The sequence below is a fragment of the Fukomys damarensis genome, unplaced genomic scaffold, assembly GCF_012274545.1.
Source record: "Fukomys damarensis isolate Sample0158 unplaced genomic scaffold, DMR_v1.0_HiC HiC_scaffold_19, whole genome shotgun sequence".
NCBI lineage: Eukaryota > Metazoa > Chordata > Mammalia > Rodentia > Bathyergidae > Fukomys > Fukomys damarensis.
The window spans coordinates 59,785,362-59,802,366 of NW_022900931.1; the positions used below are offsets into that span (position 1 = coordinate 59,785,362).

The window sequence follows — 17,005 nt, forward strand, 5'->3', positions numbered from 1 at the left end:
AAAAAAAAAAAAAAAAAAAAAAAAAAAAAAAAAAAAAAATTGGGAGAGGCAGCATTACAGAGTGGTCAGGGAAGTACAGAGCTGAGGTGACTCTTGTGCTGAACTCCAAAACCTACAGCAGCCTGCCTTGTGAACATCTGATAGAAGTGCAAAGTCCTGGGGTGGGAGTGAGCTCAGTGTTTGAACTAGGAAGAAGGAAGACTCCAGGGGATATCATTCACTCCAGTATAATAAAATTGTGTGTTGTGGTAGCCCTGCTTGTGTGGCTGCAGTATGGAGGAGGGGGGACACAGGGCAGGCTCTGGAAGTTGCTGTTGCCACCCTCTGTACCATACTTGACATTTGGTTGTGGCAGGAGGCCTCTAAGATGGCTTCTAAAGTCACCCTCTTGTATTCAGTCTTAGAAAATCTAAGATATGGACCTAGTGACCCACTTCAGATGGCTGTAGCAGTCTCCCCTTTTCTGCAGTGGGTATGTTCAGGACATCTAGTACATGCCTGAAGCCACAGATAGTATCAAGCCTTATAAATGCCTTTTCCATCTTAATGAAGCATTTGTTACATGCCAAGGCTGGAACTTCTACAGTTTGAGATGTGACAGCAAAACCAGCACGATATCCTTTACAATTTCACAGATGCAAGATTCATTCTTCCTAGATTTTAGCAACTTCAGCCTGTGATTGTTTTCTTTCCTTAGTAAGTTGAAAATGTTAACTTTTTCATTTGCAGAATGATTTTTTTCTACTTTTTAAACGATTTTTATAACTTTTCAGCATATATGAACTGGCAGCATCACTATCCTTAAGTTCTGTGATTATTTATTTATTTAGGTACCAGGGATGGAACACGGGTCCTTGTGCTTGTGAGGCAGGCAGCAGAACCACTGAGCTAAATTCCCGGCCCTGGGATTGTTTAAATAAAGGTGACGTGACGACACCCTTGGGGTGTACCCACAGTCAATCTGATGAGATGGCTACTTAATAATAACGTGCAGGTGGTATATACAGTGCGTGTATGCTGGACAAAGGGCTAGTTTATTTAGGGTAGATGAGTGGGGTGGGGCAAGATTTTGTCACTATTCTGAATAGCATGAACTCAAAACAAGTTGTTTATTTCAGGAGTTTTTCATTTAATATTTTTAGGCTGTGGGTAACAAATCACAACGTGAAGCCGTGGGTTGGGGGTTACTGTACAGCAGAAATGATCTCTCCCATGACAGTATTACAAAGACTGGTTTATTTCTTACTTTGGTGGAGCCAGCTGCCTGTTGCTGTCTATGGAGATACATGGGGCAAGAAGCTAAAGAGAAGCCTGCAGCCCACAGGCAGTGAGGTCAGAGGCCCAAGGTCCTGTTTACTAAGCAACTGAGCAGCTGCCTGAGCATTTGGAAGATCTTTCCCCTGTACAGCCTTCAGGTGAGACTACATCCCTGGATGACAAGTTGATTGGAGCCTGGAAGGAGACCTTGAGCCAGAGGCACTCAGCTGGGTCCAGATTTTTAACCCACATAAATGCTGATGATTAAATGGCTTTAAGCTCCTACATTTTGGAATAATTATACAGAGATGCATAAGTAGGTTGGACTTTGGGAAATGAACTCATTTCTTTAACATGACTTCTTCAACGGTGGGGGCACCACAGTTCCCCACAGATAATATATGGAGTGTGTTCTCTTTTCCTTTTTTGGTTTTTTGAGATGTAGTTCAAGTTGGTCTTGAACTCACTATATAACCCAGGCTGGCCTCAAACTCACAGCAGTCTTTCCATCTCATCTCAAGAGTACTGGGATTACAGGTGTGCCCAACATGCCTGGCCTCTTTTCTGATACGTAACACACTCTCGTATATGTGTTTTATTGTTTTTTTGGCACGGCATCAAACTCAGGACCTTGTACTTGCCAAGCAGTCCAGGTGCCACTGAGCTAAATTCCTGGCCTATATGTGATTTTTTTTACTGATTATCTTCCCCACCAAAGGTCTTCAATTTTACTTGTTTGTTTTGTTTTTTGTGATAAGGTCTTTTTGTGTAATTCAGGGTAGTCTTAAACATACTATGTAGCCCAGGCTGAACTTGAACTCACTGTGTAGCTCAGGCTGGTCTCCAAACTGGCAGTCTTGCCTCAGCCTCCCAAATGCTGGGGTTAGAGGTGTGGGCCACCACACCTAGTCAGAGGTCTTCAATTTTTATTCCTTGATGAATCTCCAGCACTGAGATCAGTGACTAGCATAGTATATATAATATTTATTGAATAAAATAATTTTAAAAAATGAAGTGGAAAGTTCAGACATTTATGAAAAGACACCAACACACTGACCCCCTATATTTCCTTCTTCCAACTTCACTTACCACCTTGTGGCCAGTTTTTCAAGCATTCAGTCTTCATTCTCCAAATTTTTAAATTATTTTGAAGCAAATAGACATCTGGTATAGAGCTCAACTCTATTTCTCGAAACTATAAAAACCACAATGCCATAATTATGTCTAAAATAGAGTATTTTTTTGGTTTTGTTTTGGGTACTGGGAATTAAATCCAGGACTTTGTGCATGCTAGGCAAGCCCTCTACACTGAGTTACATCCCAGTTGATTCTTTTTTTTTTTTTTTTTTAACGTTTGAGACAGGATCTCATTAAATTGCTCTGGCTGGCTGGGTTCCTCCTGCCTCATCCTCCTGAGTTGCTGGGATTACAGGCAGACTACCACTTTGCTTGGCCAGAATTTCTTTTTTCCAGTACTGGGGATTGAACTTCGGGCCTTTGCGCCGAGTTACAAACTCAGTCCTTTAATATTTTGAGACAGCATCTTACGTCAAGTTGCCAAGGGTGGGATTGATTTGCCATCTTCCTGCCTCAGCCTCCCAGTGTGCTGGGGTTATAGGCAGTACTACCACACTCAGCTCAGAATTGTTTTGTTTTGTTTTTTAATACAAGGTCTTGCTATGTATCCGGATTGGCCTCAAATGCACAGCAGTTCTGCCTCAGCGCCCCCAAGTGCTGGGATTACAGGCATGTGCCACTATGCCTGGCTCAAAATAACCACCACTTGATAGCTGATTAGTGTCGAGCTTTTCAAAATTCGTATACATAAATCTGTATGTATTGTCAGAAGCTAAATAAAGCCCACGTTGATAAATTTCTTAGGTCTTTATATAATTTTTAAAAGTTTTATTTTAATTTTATTTATTTATTTTTGGTACCAGAGAGTGAACTCGCGTCCCTGTGCTTGCAAGGCAGGCGGTGGAACCACTGAGCCAAGTCCCTGGCCCAAAATTTTATTTTTTGTGGCAGAATCTCATTGTAATTCAAGCTGGCCTTGCATTTTTTTTTTCTTTTTTGGGGAATGGGGTGTGGCAGGGTCCAGCTGTGTACTTCAGGATGACCCTGAACTCATTGTATACCCCAGGCTGACCTCCAGCTGGTGGAGATCCTACCTCTGCTTCCTGAGTGCTGGGGTTACAAGCATGCACCACTGCACCTGGCCCTTCAGTTTATTTAGTGGCCCCTCCTAAGGCGATGAACAATATCCATGTGAATTAATAGAATAAAGATTTTAGTGAATGCACTGTAACCATGAGCCTTTAATATTAGCCTCATTTTGCAGATGAGGAGGGTGAAGCTGTGAGAGGAGCGGGGCACAGTTAATTGCTGGTCCTGCCTCAGGAAGTCCCCAGGGGATGAAGTGAGCTGGGCATAATGTGTAATATTCATCTGGTACCTGAGAGCTGGGGCAATTCTGGTAATCAAAAGGCTGCCTTGTTCTGTCCCTCAGCACAGGAAATTCCAAGGTGGTTCTCCCTACCAGCTCCTCTGGTTCTGTCCCAGGAGGGGAGAATGGGGCTGTCCGGATAACTAAGCTGACTCAAGAGAAGATGGAATCAAATACCTCAAACTGCCTGTCTGGGCCTCTAATGGTTGAGGGGGTGCCTGTCCCCTGGAGTTGCTTGGGTTGCCCCGGGTCTATCTGTGTATTTCCTTGGATGGATGGCCCTCACCCTGTCCTTGAAATGGTTCTGGCTGGATAGCAGCCTGTAGATGGTGTGGATGAAATTTGGGACTGGTTTTGGGCGGAGACAAGAAGAGAACACAGGTTTCCTTGTGCCTCTGGAGAGAGGGAGCAGGAGGAAATGAGAGCCCCTACTCCTCACATGGTCATTCTCGCTCACAGTCCATGATGGCGTGCTCCCCAGTGCTCCTCGGTGCCATCGTCTTGCTGTCTGCTCTCCCAGGACCTAGTGGGGCAGGCCGCCTCATGCCCAAGCTGGCTGACCGGAAGCTGTGTGCTGATGAGGAATGCAGTTGTAAGAGGCGAGCGGGGAGCTGGGGGCTGGGGTTGCTGGTGTGCGTGTGGGGTGCTGTTCTTCCCTTTTATTACTTCTGCAGACCCCATTTCAGTGGCTGTGGCCCTTCAAGACTATGTGGCTCCCGACTGCCGTTTCCTGACTATACACAGTGGCCAAATTGTGTATGTCTTCTCCAAGCTGAAGGGCCGAGGGCAGCTCTTCTGGGGAGGCAGTGTGAGTCCTGGGAGAGGGAAAAAAGGGAAAGCTATGGGGCACTCTTGAGAGTAAACTTGTGTCGCTCCTGAAAGGGAGTTGGAGGGGGTTAAACTAAAATAGTGATGTTTGGGGGAAGGACTATTTTGTAACCTAATTTATTTTTTATTTTTATTTATTTTATTTGTTTCCCGGTACTGGGGATTGAATTTAGGACCTTGCGCTTGCCAGGCAGGTGCTGGCACCATTGAGCTAAATTCCTGGCCCTATTTTTTAATTTGTTCAGTAAATGGCAACTTGGTGCCAAATTCTTTTTTACACATTGAGACTAATACAACAAACTAACTCTTTTATTCTAATGGATGGAGACAAGCAATAAGCCATCAAAATAGCAAGTAGGGACCTGGGATTTAGTGGTGCTGCTGCCTGCCTCATAAGGGCAAAGACCTGAGTTCAATCCCTGGCACCAAAATAAATAACAGCAAATAAACTGGGTGTAATGGTTCATGCCTGGAATCCCAGCACTCTAGGAGGCTGAGACCTGCGAGGCTGGAGGCAGGAGGATTGAAAGTTTGAACCTAACCTTGACAATTTATCAAGACCCTGTCTGAGAATTTTAAAAGGGGCTGGGGATGTAGCCCACTGGAAACACCTTGTGTTCAGCCTCCAGTAGCATACAAACATATGCAAATATATGTTTCCCTGAACTTTAGAGTAGCTAGGTTATTTTATTTTATTTCTTGGCAGTGCTGGGGATTGAACTCAGGGTCTTAGGCATACCAGGCAACTGTGGGGTAACTACTGGAGTGCCTAAGGAGGGACTGAACAGGTGGTAAACTGAGATCTGAATGACAAGGATAGAGCTAGGCATGGAGATCCAGGAGAGGAGATAATTTAGGGACCTTGAGGAAGAATGAGCTTGCCATCTTCCCAGACCTGGCTTTTAACTCCTCTAGGTTCAGGGAGATTACTACGGAGACCAGGCGGCCCGATTAGGCTATTTTCCCAGCAGCATTGTTCGCGAAGGCCAGACTCTGAAACCTGGCAAAACTGACGTGAAGACAGATGTAAGTGTCCTGGAGGGTGGCAGGGTTCTGGAGGGAAGATATTTGGCTTGTGATGACAGGCAAAGGGGCCCCTGATCTTGGCTCTGGACTGGCCTTCCTGTCTGTGCTCAAATTCTTAGGCTTCACTTTTGTCACCTGTAAAATGGGAAGTGATTCCTAAAAAGTCTATTTGGGAGGTGCAAAGTTAGAGTGTGTTAGGCTAATCTACATAGTTCTTGTGTGGTCAAGCTTGGCCTCTGAAGTTACAGTGAAAACTACTGGATCTGTTGTGCTGTGACCACCCATTTTCTCTTCACTGTTTTGTTTTTCAGAAATGGGATTTCTACTGCCAGTGAGCTCTGCCTACCACTCTTCTGCAGTTTCCCTCCTGGCTTTATGCAAATACACTGAGTGCAAACTTGGTCTCTGTGTTTTTTGGGGTGGGGCGAATGTACAAAGGAAATGTTGGTTAGGTTCCTTAACCTAGCCAATCAACCCCCTCAATATGTTAACGTCAGAGGTGGCTAGGCAGAATTTCATTTATAAAAAGCTCTTTGCTCCAGGCTGGGTACCCCTGGTCAGGCTCCTAACCTTTGATCTGTGACACAAGCACTGGACAATATGGATTGGCCTAAACAGCCCGGCTGGGAAATTGTGGTGACCTCTGTACACAATGAGAGAGTGTTGAACTATTGGGAATGAGCCAGCAGGACGATGAGAACATAAATCTCAGCGCAGTTTTTCTTTCTTTCTTTCTTGTTCTTTTTTTTTGTTTTGTTTTTTGAGACAGGGTCTTGTTATGTATATACCTCAGGCTGGCCTTGAACTCACTATGTATGTAATCCAAGCTGTCCTCGAACTCGTGTGCCACCACGCTCGGTTTTCTTTTTCTTTTTTTTTGAGTCATGGTCTAGCCATGTAGTTCAGGCTGGCCTTGAATTCACTTTATAGCTCAGACTGGCCTCGAACTTGTGGCAATCCTCCTACTTCATCCTCCCAAGTGCTGGGATTACAAGCGTACACCACTAGTGTTCAGGTTTTCTTGGAGAATATCTGCAGAGGGATGTGGGAAGCAACCTGCGCATATCCTCCCAATTTTCCTCCATCCTCTCTTTAGGGTCAGAAATCGCATCCACGAGCTCAAGATCTGCTTCTCTTCCAACTCTGTCAATCCTGCCCTACCCCTTTTTGCATTCTTTTCCCCTCCCCCAAGTCTGCTTCTACCCAATGCAGAGTCTCTACCGTGCCCCGGACTCCTGACCAGATCCGTTCCTCCGCTGGACCGAGCGTCTCTGTACCGCCTCTTCCCACTCGCTTCGCCAATCCCTTGTACTGTCCCCGCCCCTTTCTGCTCCGCCCCTCTCACCCTACCAATCCGTTCCTTTCGTCCCACCTCCTGCCGGCCGAGTCCACCAATCCTGCCTTCAGAAAGCGTGTCTCGGTGTCCCGCAGCTCTAGCGGGTCGCGCTGGAGCTGGGGGTGGAGGCGGAAGTGGCGGCGCCGGGTCCGGGAATAGGAAGGTACCGGGGCTACAGCCTGAGTGGAGCGGCTGCCAGCCGAGAAGCAGGCGCGGCCGCGGCGCCATATTGCGGCCCTTTTCGGCCGTAACCGAGTCATGGCAGAGACCTACGGTGAGAGGGTGGGCCGACGCTGGGTGCTGGGGTCTGGGCCCAGAAGATGCGGACTGTGGGGAATGGGGCGGGGTCTTATGCCAGGGGGCGGAGTCTTCTGCTATGGGGGCAGGGCCTAAGTGGATGCTGGGTGGGGTTTCGTGAGTCTGGGGCTGAGCTTTATCGATTTGGGTGGAGCCTGAGGGTCTGGTGCGTGGGTGAAACTGATGTGGGCGGGATCGGAGGGAGTCGGCCTTGATGGTTCAGGGCGGGCTTTGAGTGAAGAGGTGGGCCTTCATGTGTTGGGGCGGAGTCTGAGTCAAAGGGGAGGGGATGGCTCAATGCAGGGGTCGTGCTTGATCAGCTAATGGGAACCCAAGAGAGTGTTCTGGCCCCTTGGGCTGATTTGGCTGAAGAGGTCTGGAATGGGGTTGGGGTGGGTTGTCCCTGGATGTGGATTGGGACTTGGTGTCGAGGAGTGGGGTTTAAGATTGAGAACAGGGATCAAGGATCTGGCAGAGTGTGGAAAGAAAAGGTTGGGAATTAGAAAATCAATATGGATGTTCGGTACCAGGGAGCGGTAGAAAGCTCTTGTAGGAATCAGAGTTCTGTAGGAATCAGAGGGAGCTGCATTCATTCAACAAATACAGAAAAGCAGAGGGATCAAGTGCAAAGATCCTGAGGTGGTAGTCAGTTTGTCATTTTCAGGGAAGAGACTGAAGGCCAGGGACCACAGCCCAGTGGATAGTGAGGGTGGTGGGAAAAGTGAAGATGGACAGAAGCTAGATTGTTGTCCTTGATTAAATGGCTTGAAGAGGCTTTAGCATTATACTACCTAAGATCTTGGAGTCTGGAGGGCTTTGGTCTGGATTTGATCTTCCTAGCTGTGTGACCCTGGGCAAGTCGGCTTGTCTGGCCTTGGGTTTCCTTATCTGGAGAGTGGGAATATTTTTTACTATACCTGCCCCCTAGAGTTTTCCTGAAGATGTAAGCGAACTATTGATATAAGTAAAGATATGTAGAACTGTGCCTGAGGCACGTGCTATACATTGAAGAAAAATCTTGGGCTTGAGGTGTGGCTTGGTGGCAGAGCACTTTGTGTACCGTGGCATGCACAACATCCTAGGTCCCATCCCCAGCATTGCAAAAAAAAAAAAAAGGTAATCTATTACTGTTGTCGTTTAAGGCATTGTTTCTACCTGTGTCTGTTTGTCTCCCTCTAACTTTTCTTGTTTCCCCTCTTTTTTTCTCTATCTTTATCTCCTTATGGGCATCCTGGATTTTGGCCACATCGGTTCAGACTTCCTGTTCAAATTCCTGGTGATTGGCAGTGCAGGAACAGGCAAATCATGTCTCCTTCATCAGTTCATTGAGAATAAGTGTAAGTTTCTGGCACTGGTCCTGGGAACACCGAGCTGTGGACGTGGCTGTGCAGTGGGGCAGCTGGGCAGCTAGTGAGGCGAGTCCAGCAAGGTGGTGTGGTTCTTGCATTGTCTCATGCTCTGTCTGGTTTTCAGTCACCCCAGCATCAAGCATGGGCTGGTAGAGACAAAGGAGGCCGAGGAGCGTGGAGGTCCTTTGAGCCTCTGCATGGCCTCCTCTCTCCTTTTTCTTCGCACTCTTAGTCAAACAGGATTCTAACCACACGATTGGCGTGGAGTTTGGATCCCGAGTGGTCAACGTGGGCGGGAAGACTGTGAAGCTGCAGATTTGGGACACTGCTGGCCAGGAGCGGTTTCGGTAGGTGGGCTGGGCTCCCAAGGAGGGAGGAGGGAAGGAGGGGAGAGAGAGATGTGTGTATCTCCTCGGAGCAGAGGCACTGAGAGGATAGCAGAGGCAGAGGGAGGGAGGGAGATAGAGACTTGGTTGGGAGGTACATACAGCCAAGGAGAGAGGGAGAAAGAAAGACAGAGACGAGAGAGAGAAAAGGAGGCTTGGGACTGTGGTTATAGCTGAGTGGTACAGTGCTTGCCTAGCATGCACAGGCCCTTTAGTCCAAACCCTAGCACCACAAAAAGGGTTGGAAAGGGATCCTAAAACAGAAGGAGGAGAAATTTGAAAATGAGACACATTCAGAAAGGGAAAGAAAAGAAGCTGGATGTGGTGGTGCTTGCCTATAACTCCAGAACTCTGGGAGGCTGAGGCAGGAGTATTACAAGTTTGAGCCCAACCTGGGCAACTTAACAGCTTAGTGATATCTTATCTTGAATTTTAAAAATTTAATAGATGGGGAGAGGCTGGAATTGGCATGGCAATGCATGATTTTAGCCCCCCTGAGGCTGAGGCAGGAGGATTGCTGTCAGTTCGAGGCCAGCCTTGGCTACACTGTGAGTTCAAGGGCAGCCTAAACTACATAGTGAGACCCTGTCTCAAAAAACCAAAGGCGGGGAAGAAAAGATAGACACTTGAGAGATACAGAGAAAGAAATAAACCAATGCAGAAACACAAGAAGGCGGGGACACGAAGAGAGTCACAGACAGACAACTAAGGGAGGGAAGTAGAAATTGAGAGAAAAAAAGAGGGACCATGGGGTGGGGAGAAATTCTGTGTCCCCCAGACTAAGAGCAGGTTTTGGGGGATGGCCCAGCAATGAAAGGGGGGCCTGCGAACCACCAGTCTCTCTCCGCAGAGGGGGGCAGTCTCGGGGCACAACCCAGCCTTGGGGGTGACTGGGTCCCCCTGGCCCCACAGGTCGGTGACACGGAGTTACTACCGAGGGGCAGCTGGAGCCCTGCTGGTGTACGACATCACGAGGTGGGTGCAAGGTGTTGGGGCAGGGCCTGGGGCCCCTTCTCTTGGGCTGCCTTACTTGTGTGCCTCCTCCACAGCCGGGAGACATACAACTCGCTGGCTGCCTGGCTGACTGACGCCCGCACGCTGGCCAGCCCCAACATTGTGGTCATCCTCTGCGGCAACAAGAAGGACCTGGACCCCGAGCGCGAGGTCACTTTCCTGGAGGCCTCTCGCTTTGCCCAGGAGAACGGTGAGGGCCGTGCTGTGGGCTGGGCGGGGGCGGAGTCGTGGAATGGTACATGGTGCCCTGAAAATGGGGGTTCAGAGGCCCCCTCAAATCTGAATATTGAGCTGTATGACCACTCTGGTCCTCAGTTTCCTGTACTGGAAAGTGGGGATAACAGTGTTTCTACCTGGTTAGGGAAGTCATCGAAAGCCCCCAGAAGAGAGGACACGGGGTGAATGTTGGCCGGTGAGAAGTATCTACCACCATGGGGATGCTGTGCTGGGTATCGGCTTAAGGTAGAAGTGGCAGACTCAGATGGCCTAGGGACTGGCACATTTTGGGAAGAAGAGAGATGTATGGGGTGGATCTCAGGGGAAAAGGCAAGGAAAGGACTGATAGGCCTTGTTGAGGTTCATAAGCCAGCCATGGTGGTGTATGCCTTTAATCCCAGCACTCTGGGAAGCTGAGGCAGGAGGATTGCAAGTGTTGGGCATATCTGGGCAACTCAGTGACTTAGCCAGACTCTGTCTTAAAATAAAAATTAATGAGGGGTCCAGGGATTTAGCTCAGTGCTGCCGCTGCCTGCCTCCCAAGCAGGAGGTCCTGAGTTTGTTCCCCGGTACCAAAAAACAAAACAAAACAAAACAAAAAATAATGAGGGCTGGGGATTTAGCTCAGAGGTCCCAAGTTGGATCCCCAGTACCAAAAAAAAAAGAAAAAAAAAGAAAAGGCTGAGGCTGTACTCAGTGCCAAGGCCTTGGGTTCAATTTCCAGTAACACACACACCCACACACACCCACACACAGGAAAGTTTGCAAGCATAAACTCATTTGAAAACACTGTGCTGCGATACCAGCCACATCTTCTGGTTTGGGATGTGCTCCTGTCTCCCAGAGGGTTTGAGTCATGACTGTAAGTTACCAACTGAGAGACCTTATCATGTAAGCTGGGGGCTGTGCTAGATGGTTCTGCGGACCCAGTGACGAAGACAGCCCTGTGTTGCTCACAGTGCAAAGGGTGAGACTGAAGGCGCAGGTTCACTGACAGACAGTAACAGCCCAGAGAGGTCATGGTCACCTGAGGGAGGCAATGGAGGCTGTGGGAGCCCGAGGGGGATCCCTGACCCAGGCCAGGAGGTCCGCGAAGACGTTCCGGGAAGGGGTCCTGTGCACTGAGCCCAGAAGGACGAGCCAGGGAGTGCATGGAGGGGGACAGGATTCTCTGCAGGGCCACAGCTTTTGCAGAGGCCCCACGCGAGGCCAAGGTGGCTGAAGCATTTGCAGACCCGAGTGGGAATGGAGGACAGGGACTGACGGAGCCCCTGCCTCTCCAGAGCTCATGTTCCTGGAGACAAGCGCGCTCACAGGAGAGAATGTGGAGGAGGCTTTCCTGAAGTGCGCCCGCACCATCCTCAACAAGATCGACTCAGGTGAGGCCCACTGAGCAGCCAATCCAGGTGGAAGGCGGGGCACCAGGGCCTCGGTGGAACCGGCCCTGAACTCTCCCCCTGCGTGCAGGTGAGCTGGATCCTGAGAGAATGGGCTCAGGCATCCAGTATGGCGACGCTTCCCTCCGCCAGCTGCGGCAGCCTCGGAGCGCCCAGGCCGTGGCCCCTCAGCCCTGCGGCTGCTGAGACCTACAGAGCCAGGTGGGACACTGGGGTCTCGGGGAGGCAGGACTTGTGTTCTGGGAAGAGGGGCATGGAGTGGACACTCATATGAAAAATTCAGAATCCAGAATCAGTGAGAGCAAAAGATGCAAAGGAGCCATCTTCCTAGCCACAGGAGGCTCAGCTACCTTCTCTGCCCCAGACCTCTCTGCCAGCCCTTGGCTCTGCACCTGATCCTCCCATCCCTCGTTGAATGCCTACTGTGTACCAGGCCCTGTTCAAGGCTCTGGGGAGACAGCAGTGAGTAAAACAGATGACAAACCCTGCCCTCCTGGAGGCACCATTCTCTTGGGAGGAAACACAATAAACAAGACATGTAAATAAACCAGGTGTGGTAGTGCATGCCTGTGATCCCAGCACTCTGGGAGGCTGAGGCAGCACTGAAAGTTCAAGCCCAGCCTGGACAATTTGATGATTTAATGAGACCCTGTCTCAAAATAAAAAATAAAAAGGGAAGTGGAGCACTGAAGATATAGCTCAGTATGGAGGCTTTGGGTTTAATCCCCAGTCTTAAAAAGAAAGACACCAGTAAATTATATACTAGTTAGGCTAAGAGCTATGGAGAAAAATTAAAATGGAGTCAGGCTGGTGGTGTCGTTTTTTTTTTTTTTTTTTTTTTTTTGGTTTTTGAGACAGGGTCTCACTATGTAGTTGAGACTGACCTGGAACTCACTGTGTACCCCAACCTGGTCTCGAGCTCACAGTGATCCTCCTGCCTCAGCCTCCCCAGTGCTGGGATTACAGGCGTGCGCCACCACGCCCGGCTGGAGTAGTACTCTTAAACAGAATGATGAGGGAGGCCTCACTGAGAAGGCGACATCTGAGCAAAGACCTGACGGAGGGAGAAGAGGAATTGTTGGGCATCTGGGGCAGAAGCAGTCTAGACAGAAGAGCAAGTGCAAAGGCCCTGGGTGAGAGAGGTCACTCAGGCTGGGGGAGGCACCACCTAGTGTGGACGAGGAAGATCAAGGAGGTCTCTGTGGCTGCAGTGGAGGGCATGTGCGCTAGGGGTTTAGCAGGACATAGTGCCTGTGGCTTTGGGGAGGACTCTGGTTTAGGCCTAGGCCAGGATGGGAGCCATAGAAGGCTTCTGAGCAGAGGAGGGAGGGGATTGGATTCAAGAATTCACAAGGACTCCCTGGCTGCATTTAGGAAAGAGATGGAGGAATGGTGTTTGCGGGGACACTGGTTAAGGAGCTGCTGCAAAGTCAAGGCAGTAGAGGACGGTGGACAGCCTGGGGTGGGCCAGAGGGGTCGAGCCATGGATAGATTGTTTCCTGCCTGGGCTTTCTAGCTCTAGTCTTGTCCCGTCTTGTTGCAGCCAAGGGATCTAAAATGCAAATCTGCTCCCGTCCCTCACTGTTAAAACCGTGCATGGCTCCCAGGGTCCCTGGGACCCAACCAAAGCTGCTTAGCCTGATATTGGACTCAGCAGGAAATAGCTCCTGCAGCCACCTCATCCTCACCTCACACCTCTCCCCACCCCTAGGCTGCTCCTGCCATACTGGACTTGTTCCTCTGTGGTCTTTGCTCACGCTGTGCCTTCTGCCTGGAACACTTCCTTCTCTCTTTGCCCTGGTAACCCCCTTCCTCCTCCAGGAAGCCGTGTTCTTCCATGCTTCACCGAAACACCTTTCCAGGCCTACAAGACCCTGCAGGATGTGGTCTCCTCCCCACCTCCGTGGTGTGTGTTTGTCGCCAATTCTCCCCTCTGTACCTCCTGCCCAGCCCCCTCCCAGCCCTTTACAGCTCCAGGGAGGCTGTGGGGAGAAGTGGTTAGACTTTGGATCTACTTTGAAGGGTAGAGCCAGCATGATTTCCTGATGGAATGTGAAGGGTTGGGGGGTGGGTCAAGGATAAGTTCTTTGGACAGTGCTCTCTCACTAGGCATTTGTATGTGCTGTGCCTGGGCCTTCACGTCCTCATCTGTAAAATGGGGCCAAAAGTTGTACAGTAGCTGCCTCTTACGGGTGTTGAGAATGTTAAATCAATTCATGTAAAGTGCTTAGAATGGGCCCAACATAGTAAAGACTCAATTAGCAGGGCTGTTTATTATATTCCTTCATGTCCATCTTAAAGACTCTAGGCTGTGCAGACATGGAAAGATGTATATCTTAGCAGAGAATCTCAGTGGGTCAAATGTAATAAGACAGTGCTTTTACGGACTGCTGATTGCACTTTTATATGTTGATCTAATACAGTCACACTCATATATAAAACTCAAACATGTTTTCCTACTCTCAGTAGTCTTTTTTTTTTAAAAAAAAAAGTTGAGATGAACACATTCACAATGGGACCATAATTTGTATGTCTTGCTGCCAGGCAGCTCTTATTTGAGTGTACATTTCTTTTTTTTCTTTTTTTTTTTAGTTCCGGGGATTGAACTCAAGACATTGCACTTGCAAGGCAGGCACAGTGCCAGTCAGTGAAATCCCTGGCCCTGGGCGGCTCTTATTTGAACATATTATATTCCTACCAGCTTGTCCCACTAGTGGTACATCCATGATTATCCCACAGGGTGGCATGGGATGGTCCCATTGGGTGGTACAGTCTTACATATATCACCAGTGGTTTATGCCAGTGGGACATGTTAATGTCACAACATAAATTTAATCACTTCAAAGCTCAATGAGTGGCATTTAGTGCATTCACAGGTTGTACAACTACCTCCGCTGTCTAGTTCCGGAGTATTTTCATTACCTTGAAAAGAATCTGCATAGCCATTTCTCCAGTCCCTGGCAAATACTGTTCTGCTTTCTTCTGCTTTCTGTCTCTGTTGACCAATTTTTTCTTGGTTTTAGTTTATTGAGACAGGGTCTTCTTATGTAGTCCAGACTGGCCTGAGCTTGCTTTGTAGCCCTGATGACCTGGGCTTTGCTTTGTAGCCCATGATCCTCCTACCCCAGCCTCCAGAATGTCCAGATTACAGGCATGTGACACTGTGCCCAGCCGACCAATATTCTTATTACATATGATGCACTGTAACATTTTCTATTTTACTCTATTTGAATAAGAAATTATCTAAGGCCCATGAAATGAATCTCCCTTCCTATGCAATGTTGCACATTGGAATCATCTGGAGAGCTTTAAACGGTACTGATACCCAGATTTTACCCCAGAGATTTTGAAGTAATTTCAAGATTTTTAGAAGTTTCTAGATAATGCTATATGCAGTCAAACCAAAAAGTACTAATCTAATGTGTATCTCCAGCTTGGAAAACACTGGAAGGAGGCCTAAAGCCAGGGTGATCAGGGACGTAGAAGGACACAGAGATACAAAAGTAGGGATATGCTATTTAGATACTGAAATGTCCTTTTACAGACTCTGCTCTCTGAGGTAAGCAAGGAGGGACATATGCTGGGGTGGCAGATAGGGACAGAGACAGAGGTAGAGCTCTCCAGGCTATGTAGAAACTTTGTAGAAGAGTTTTGGAAGGTCGGGGAGATGCCCAGAAATGAGACATGGACACCAGCTAGACAGACTGAGGACCCCTTCAGGTCACTATACCCTTCTCTTTCAGCTCATCTGTTCTCCAGGACCAGCCCTGGCCTTCCGGCTGGGGACCAAACCCAGGCCCCAGGAGGCCGTGCCCCAACCTACCCCAGCCCCGGAGAAGCTGCCGTGCCACCTGTCCTCCTTCCCTGGCCTGGTGGGGCCTGGCTTTGGGGCAAGACTGAGCCATGGGGGAAGGGGGAACCCATACCTACTGCTGCTTCCTCTGTCTTGGCTAACCTCTGTCCCCTCTGAACCCCTAATCATACCCCAAGAACTCTCAAAGCCTGAGACCAGGGCCATTTGGCCTCACCTTGCCCTGCTGTTGCGAGTACGTGTTATTTATTACCTGGAGGCCTGTCCCATCCAAACCCCACTCCCATAAAGCATTGTTTACACCTGTGTTTTGGCCTTTGTCATTTTGGGACACTGGGGAGAAGTCCTGGATGGGAGGCATGGGTCATGGTGTGGGGACACCTTGAGGATACACCATAGTTCAGATGTCTAATTTGTGGAGTAGTTTGTCAAATTGTGTGAACACTTGTGACCTGGGTGCTTGAGACTCACATGCATGACACTTATGTCCCTGTGTTTGTGTCATGTGTATGAGTCTTCCCAGTACCTGTGTGTGTGGGACTGTGTCTGTTGGAATATGTGAGTACTCTGTGTCCTTGGTGATTGTGTTGGTGAGGCTGTCGTGTGCGACCCTGAGGCTGAGGAAGGGGAGTCTGGGCCTGTGAGTGAACCCTAGGCCTGTACCTGCTTTGTCTGAACTCAGAATCTCGGGCAGTGGCTCAGTACCGTGATGTATTCCTATGCATTTGTGTCTCTGTTGCCTGTGAATGTGTTGGTGTGCATTTCCCCCTTTTATTCAGAGTGTATGATCGTGTGCCCTCTTTGTGTCCTTCAGGGCTGTGGGCTTTTGGCAAACTCTGGATCTTGTACATACTTGAGAAGGGTGTGCACTGCCTGTGCCCAGGTGAATTGCTGGTGCCTTGGCGTGGCCTGCCAGGGACACGTGCAGCCCCTAGAGGACCATCCTAGCTCTCTCACACCAAGTCAGCAGTATCCAGCCCTCAAAGGATGCTTGAGACCGGCCTCACTTTACTTTGCCTGGTTGTAGGCAGAGGGGGTGGACATTCAAAATGGCCCTTATAGACCTCAGAGCAATGTTCAGAGAGACTGGACTGTTCACTCGAATGTCTTCTCTGCGTAGCTGTCTAGGTTGCTTTATTCTGACTCCCATATTTTCCCATATTTGTCCTGAGGGGGAGGGCGGAGCAGGTCATGCAGATAGGACATTTGCACATCTGTTCCAGTGACCCTTTCCCTTACGAACATAACATACACTTCCTGTCCGTTATAAAATGTGGTCATGTAAATCACTGACGTGCCAATTTACCCACATTTTCCGACTGTGGCCATTTCTCAATATCCCTGTTTTGGGTGGTGTGGAGGATTTTCCTATGTAAATGAGTAATTTGCTTGTCATACCGCAACCCAGAGAGTAGGCGTTCTGCAGCCTTCTCCTGAGAGGTGGGTCTTTCCATGTAAATACACTCATTCGCGTGCCCCTCCTACGGCGCTGGTTTAACATGCACAGACACGCCCCTTCCCTGATCTCTAACAGCTGCTTTCCTCCTGCTACGCAAAAGAGGCGGGGTGAGTAATGCAGATAAGCTTCGTGGGTAGGCGACGAGCCCACTTCTTTCTACTGAGGGGTGTTCTGAAAATTTTC

The 17,005-nt window shown here is 48.9% G+C and overlaps 2 protein-coding genes across 6 annotated transcripts in view; both read left to right on the top strand.

Annotated features, from left to right (window-relative positions):
- Positions 1-38: 38 nt before the first annotated feature.
- On the top strand, positions 39-6,322 carry Mia (MIA SH3 domain containing). Its single transcript, XM_010614446.3, has 5 exons — positions 39-1,415; positions 4,163-4,295; positions 4,378-4,511; positions 5,447-5,557; positions 5,869-6,322. The coding sequence occupies exons 2-5, from the start codon at positions 4,166-4,168 to the stop codon at positions 5,890-5,892; spliced, it is 399 nt and encodes a 132-aa protein (XP_010612748.1). The 5' UTR covers positions 39-1,415; positions 4,163-4,165; the 3' UTR covers positions 5,893-6,322.
- Positions 6,323-6,529: 207 nt separating this feature from the next.
- Positions 6,530-17,005, top strand: part of Rab4b (RAB4B, member RAS oncogene family) — an 11,756-nt gene continuing 1,280 nt past the window's right edge. The window contains exons 1-8 of one of the 5 annotated variants that reach the window (XM_010614451.3): positions 6,530-7,167; positions 8,447-8,527; positions 8,772-8,886; positions 9,838-9,900; positions 9,975-10,129; positions 11,439-11,534; positions 11,623-11,753; positions 13,374-15,289. In XM_010614451.3, coding sequence (XP_010612753.1) covers positions 7,152-7,167; positions 8,447-8,527; positions 8,772-8,886; positions 9,838-9,900; positions 9,975-10,129; positions 11,439-11,534; positions 11,623-11,738 — 642 coding nt within the window. In that variant the 5' untranslated portion in view covers positions 6,530-7,151 and the 3' untranslated portion in view covers positions 11,739-11,753; positions 13,374-15,289. The other 4 variants (XM_010614448.3, XM_010614449.3, XM_010614447.3 and 1 more) reach the window with 4 other exon arrangements.

Bases quoted from the DNA above. Each gene is read 5' to 3' on its own strand.
- Mia (XM_010614446.3), top strand. From the start codon at position 4,166: ATGATGGCGTGCTCCCCAGTGCTCCTCGGTGCCATCGTCTTGCTGTCT. The intron at 4,512-5,446 runs GTGAGTCCTGGG...TAACTCCTCTAG, and splicing joins AGCTCTTCTGGGGAGGCAGT to GTTCAGGGAGATTACTACGG. The intron at 5,558-5,868 runs GTAAGTGTCCTG...TTTGTTTTTCAG, and splicing joins AAACTGACGTGAAGACAGAT to AAATGGGATTTCTACTGCCA.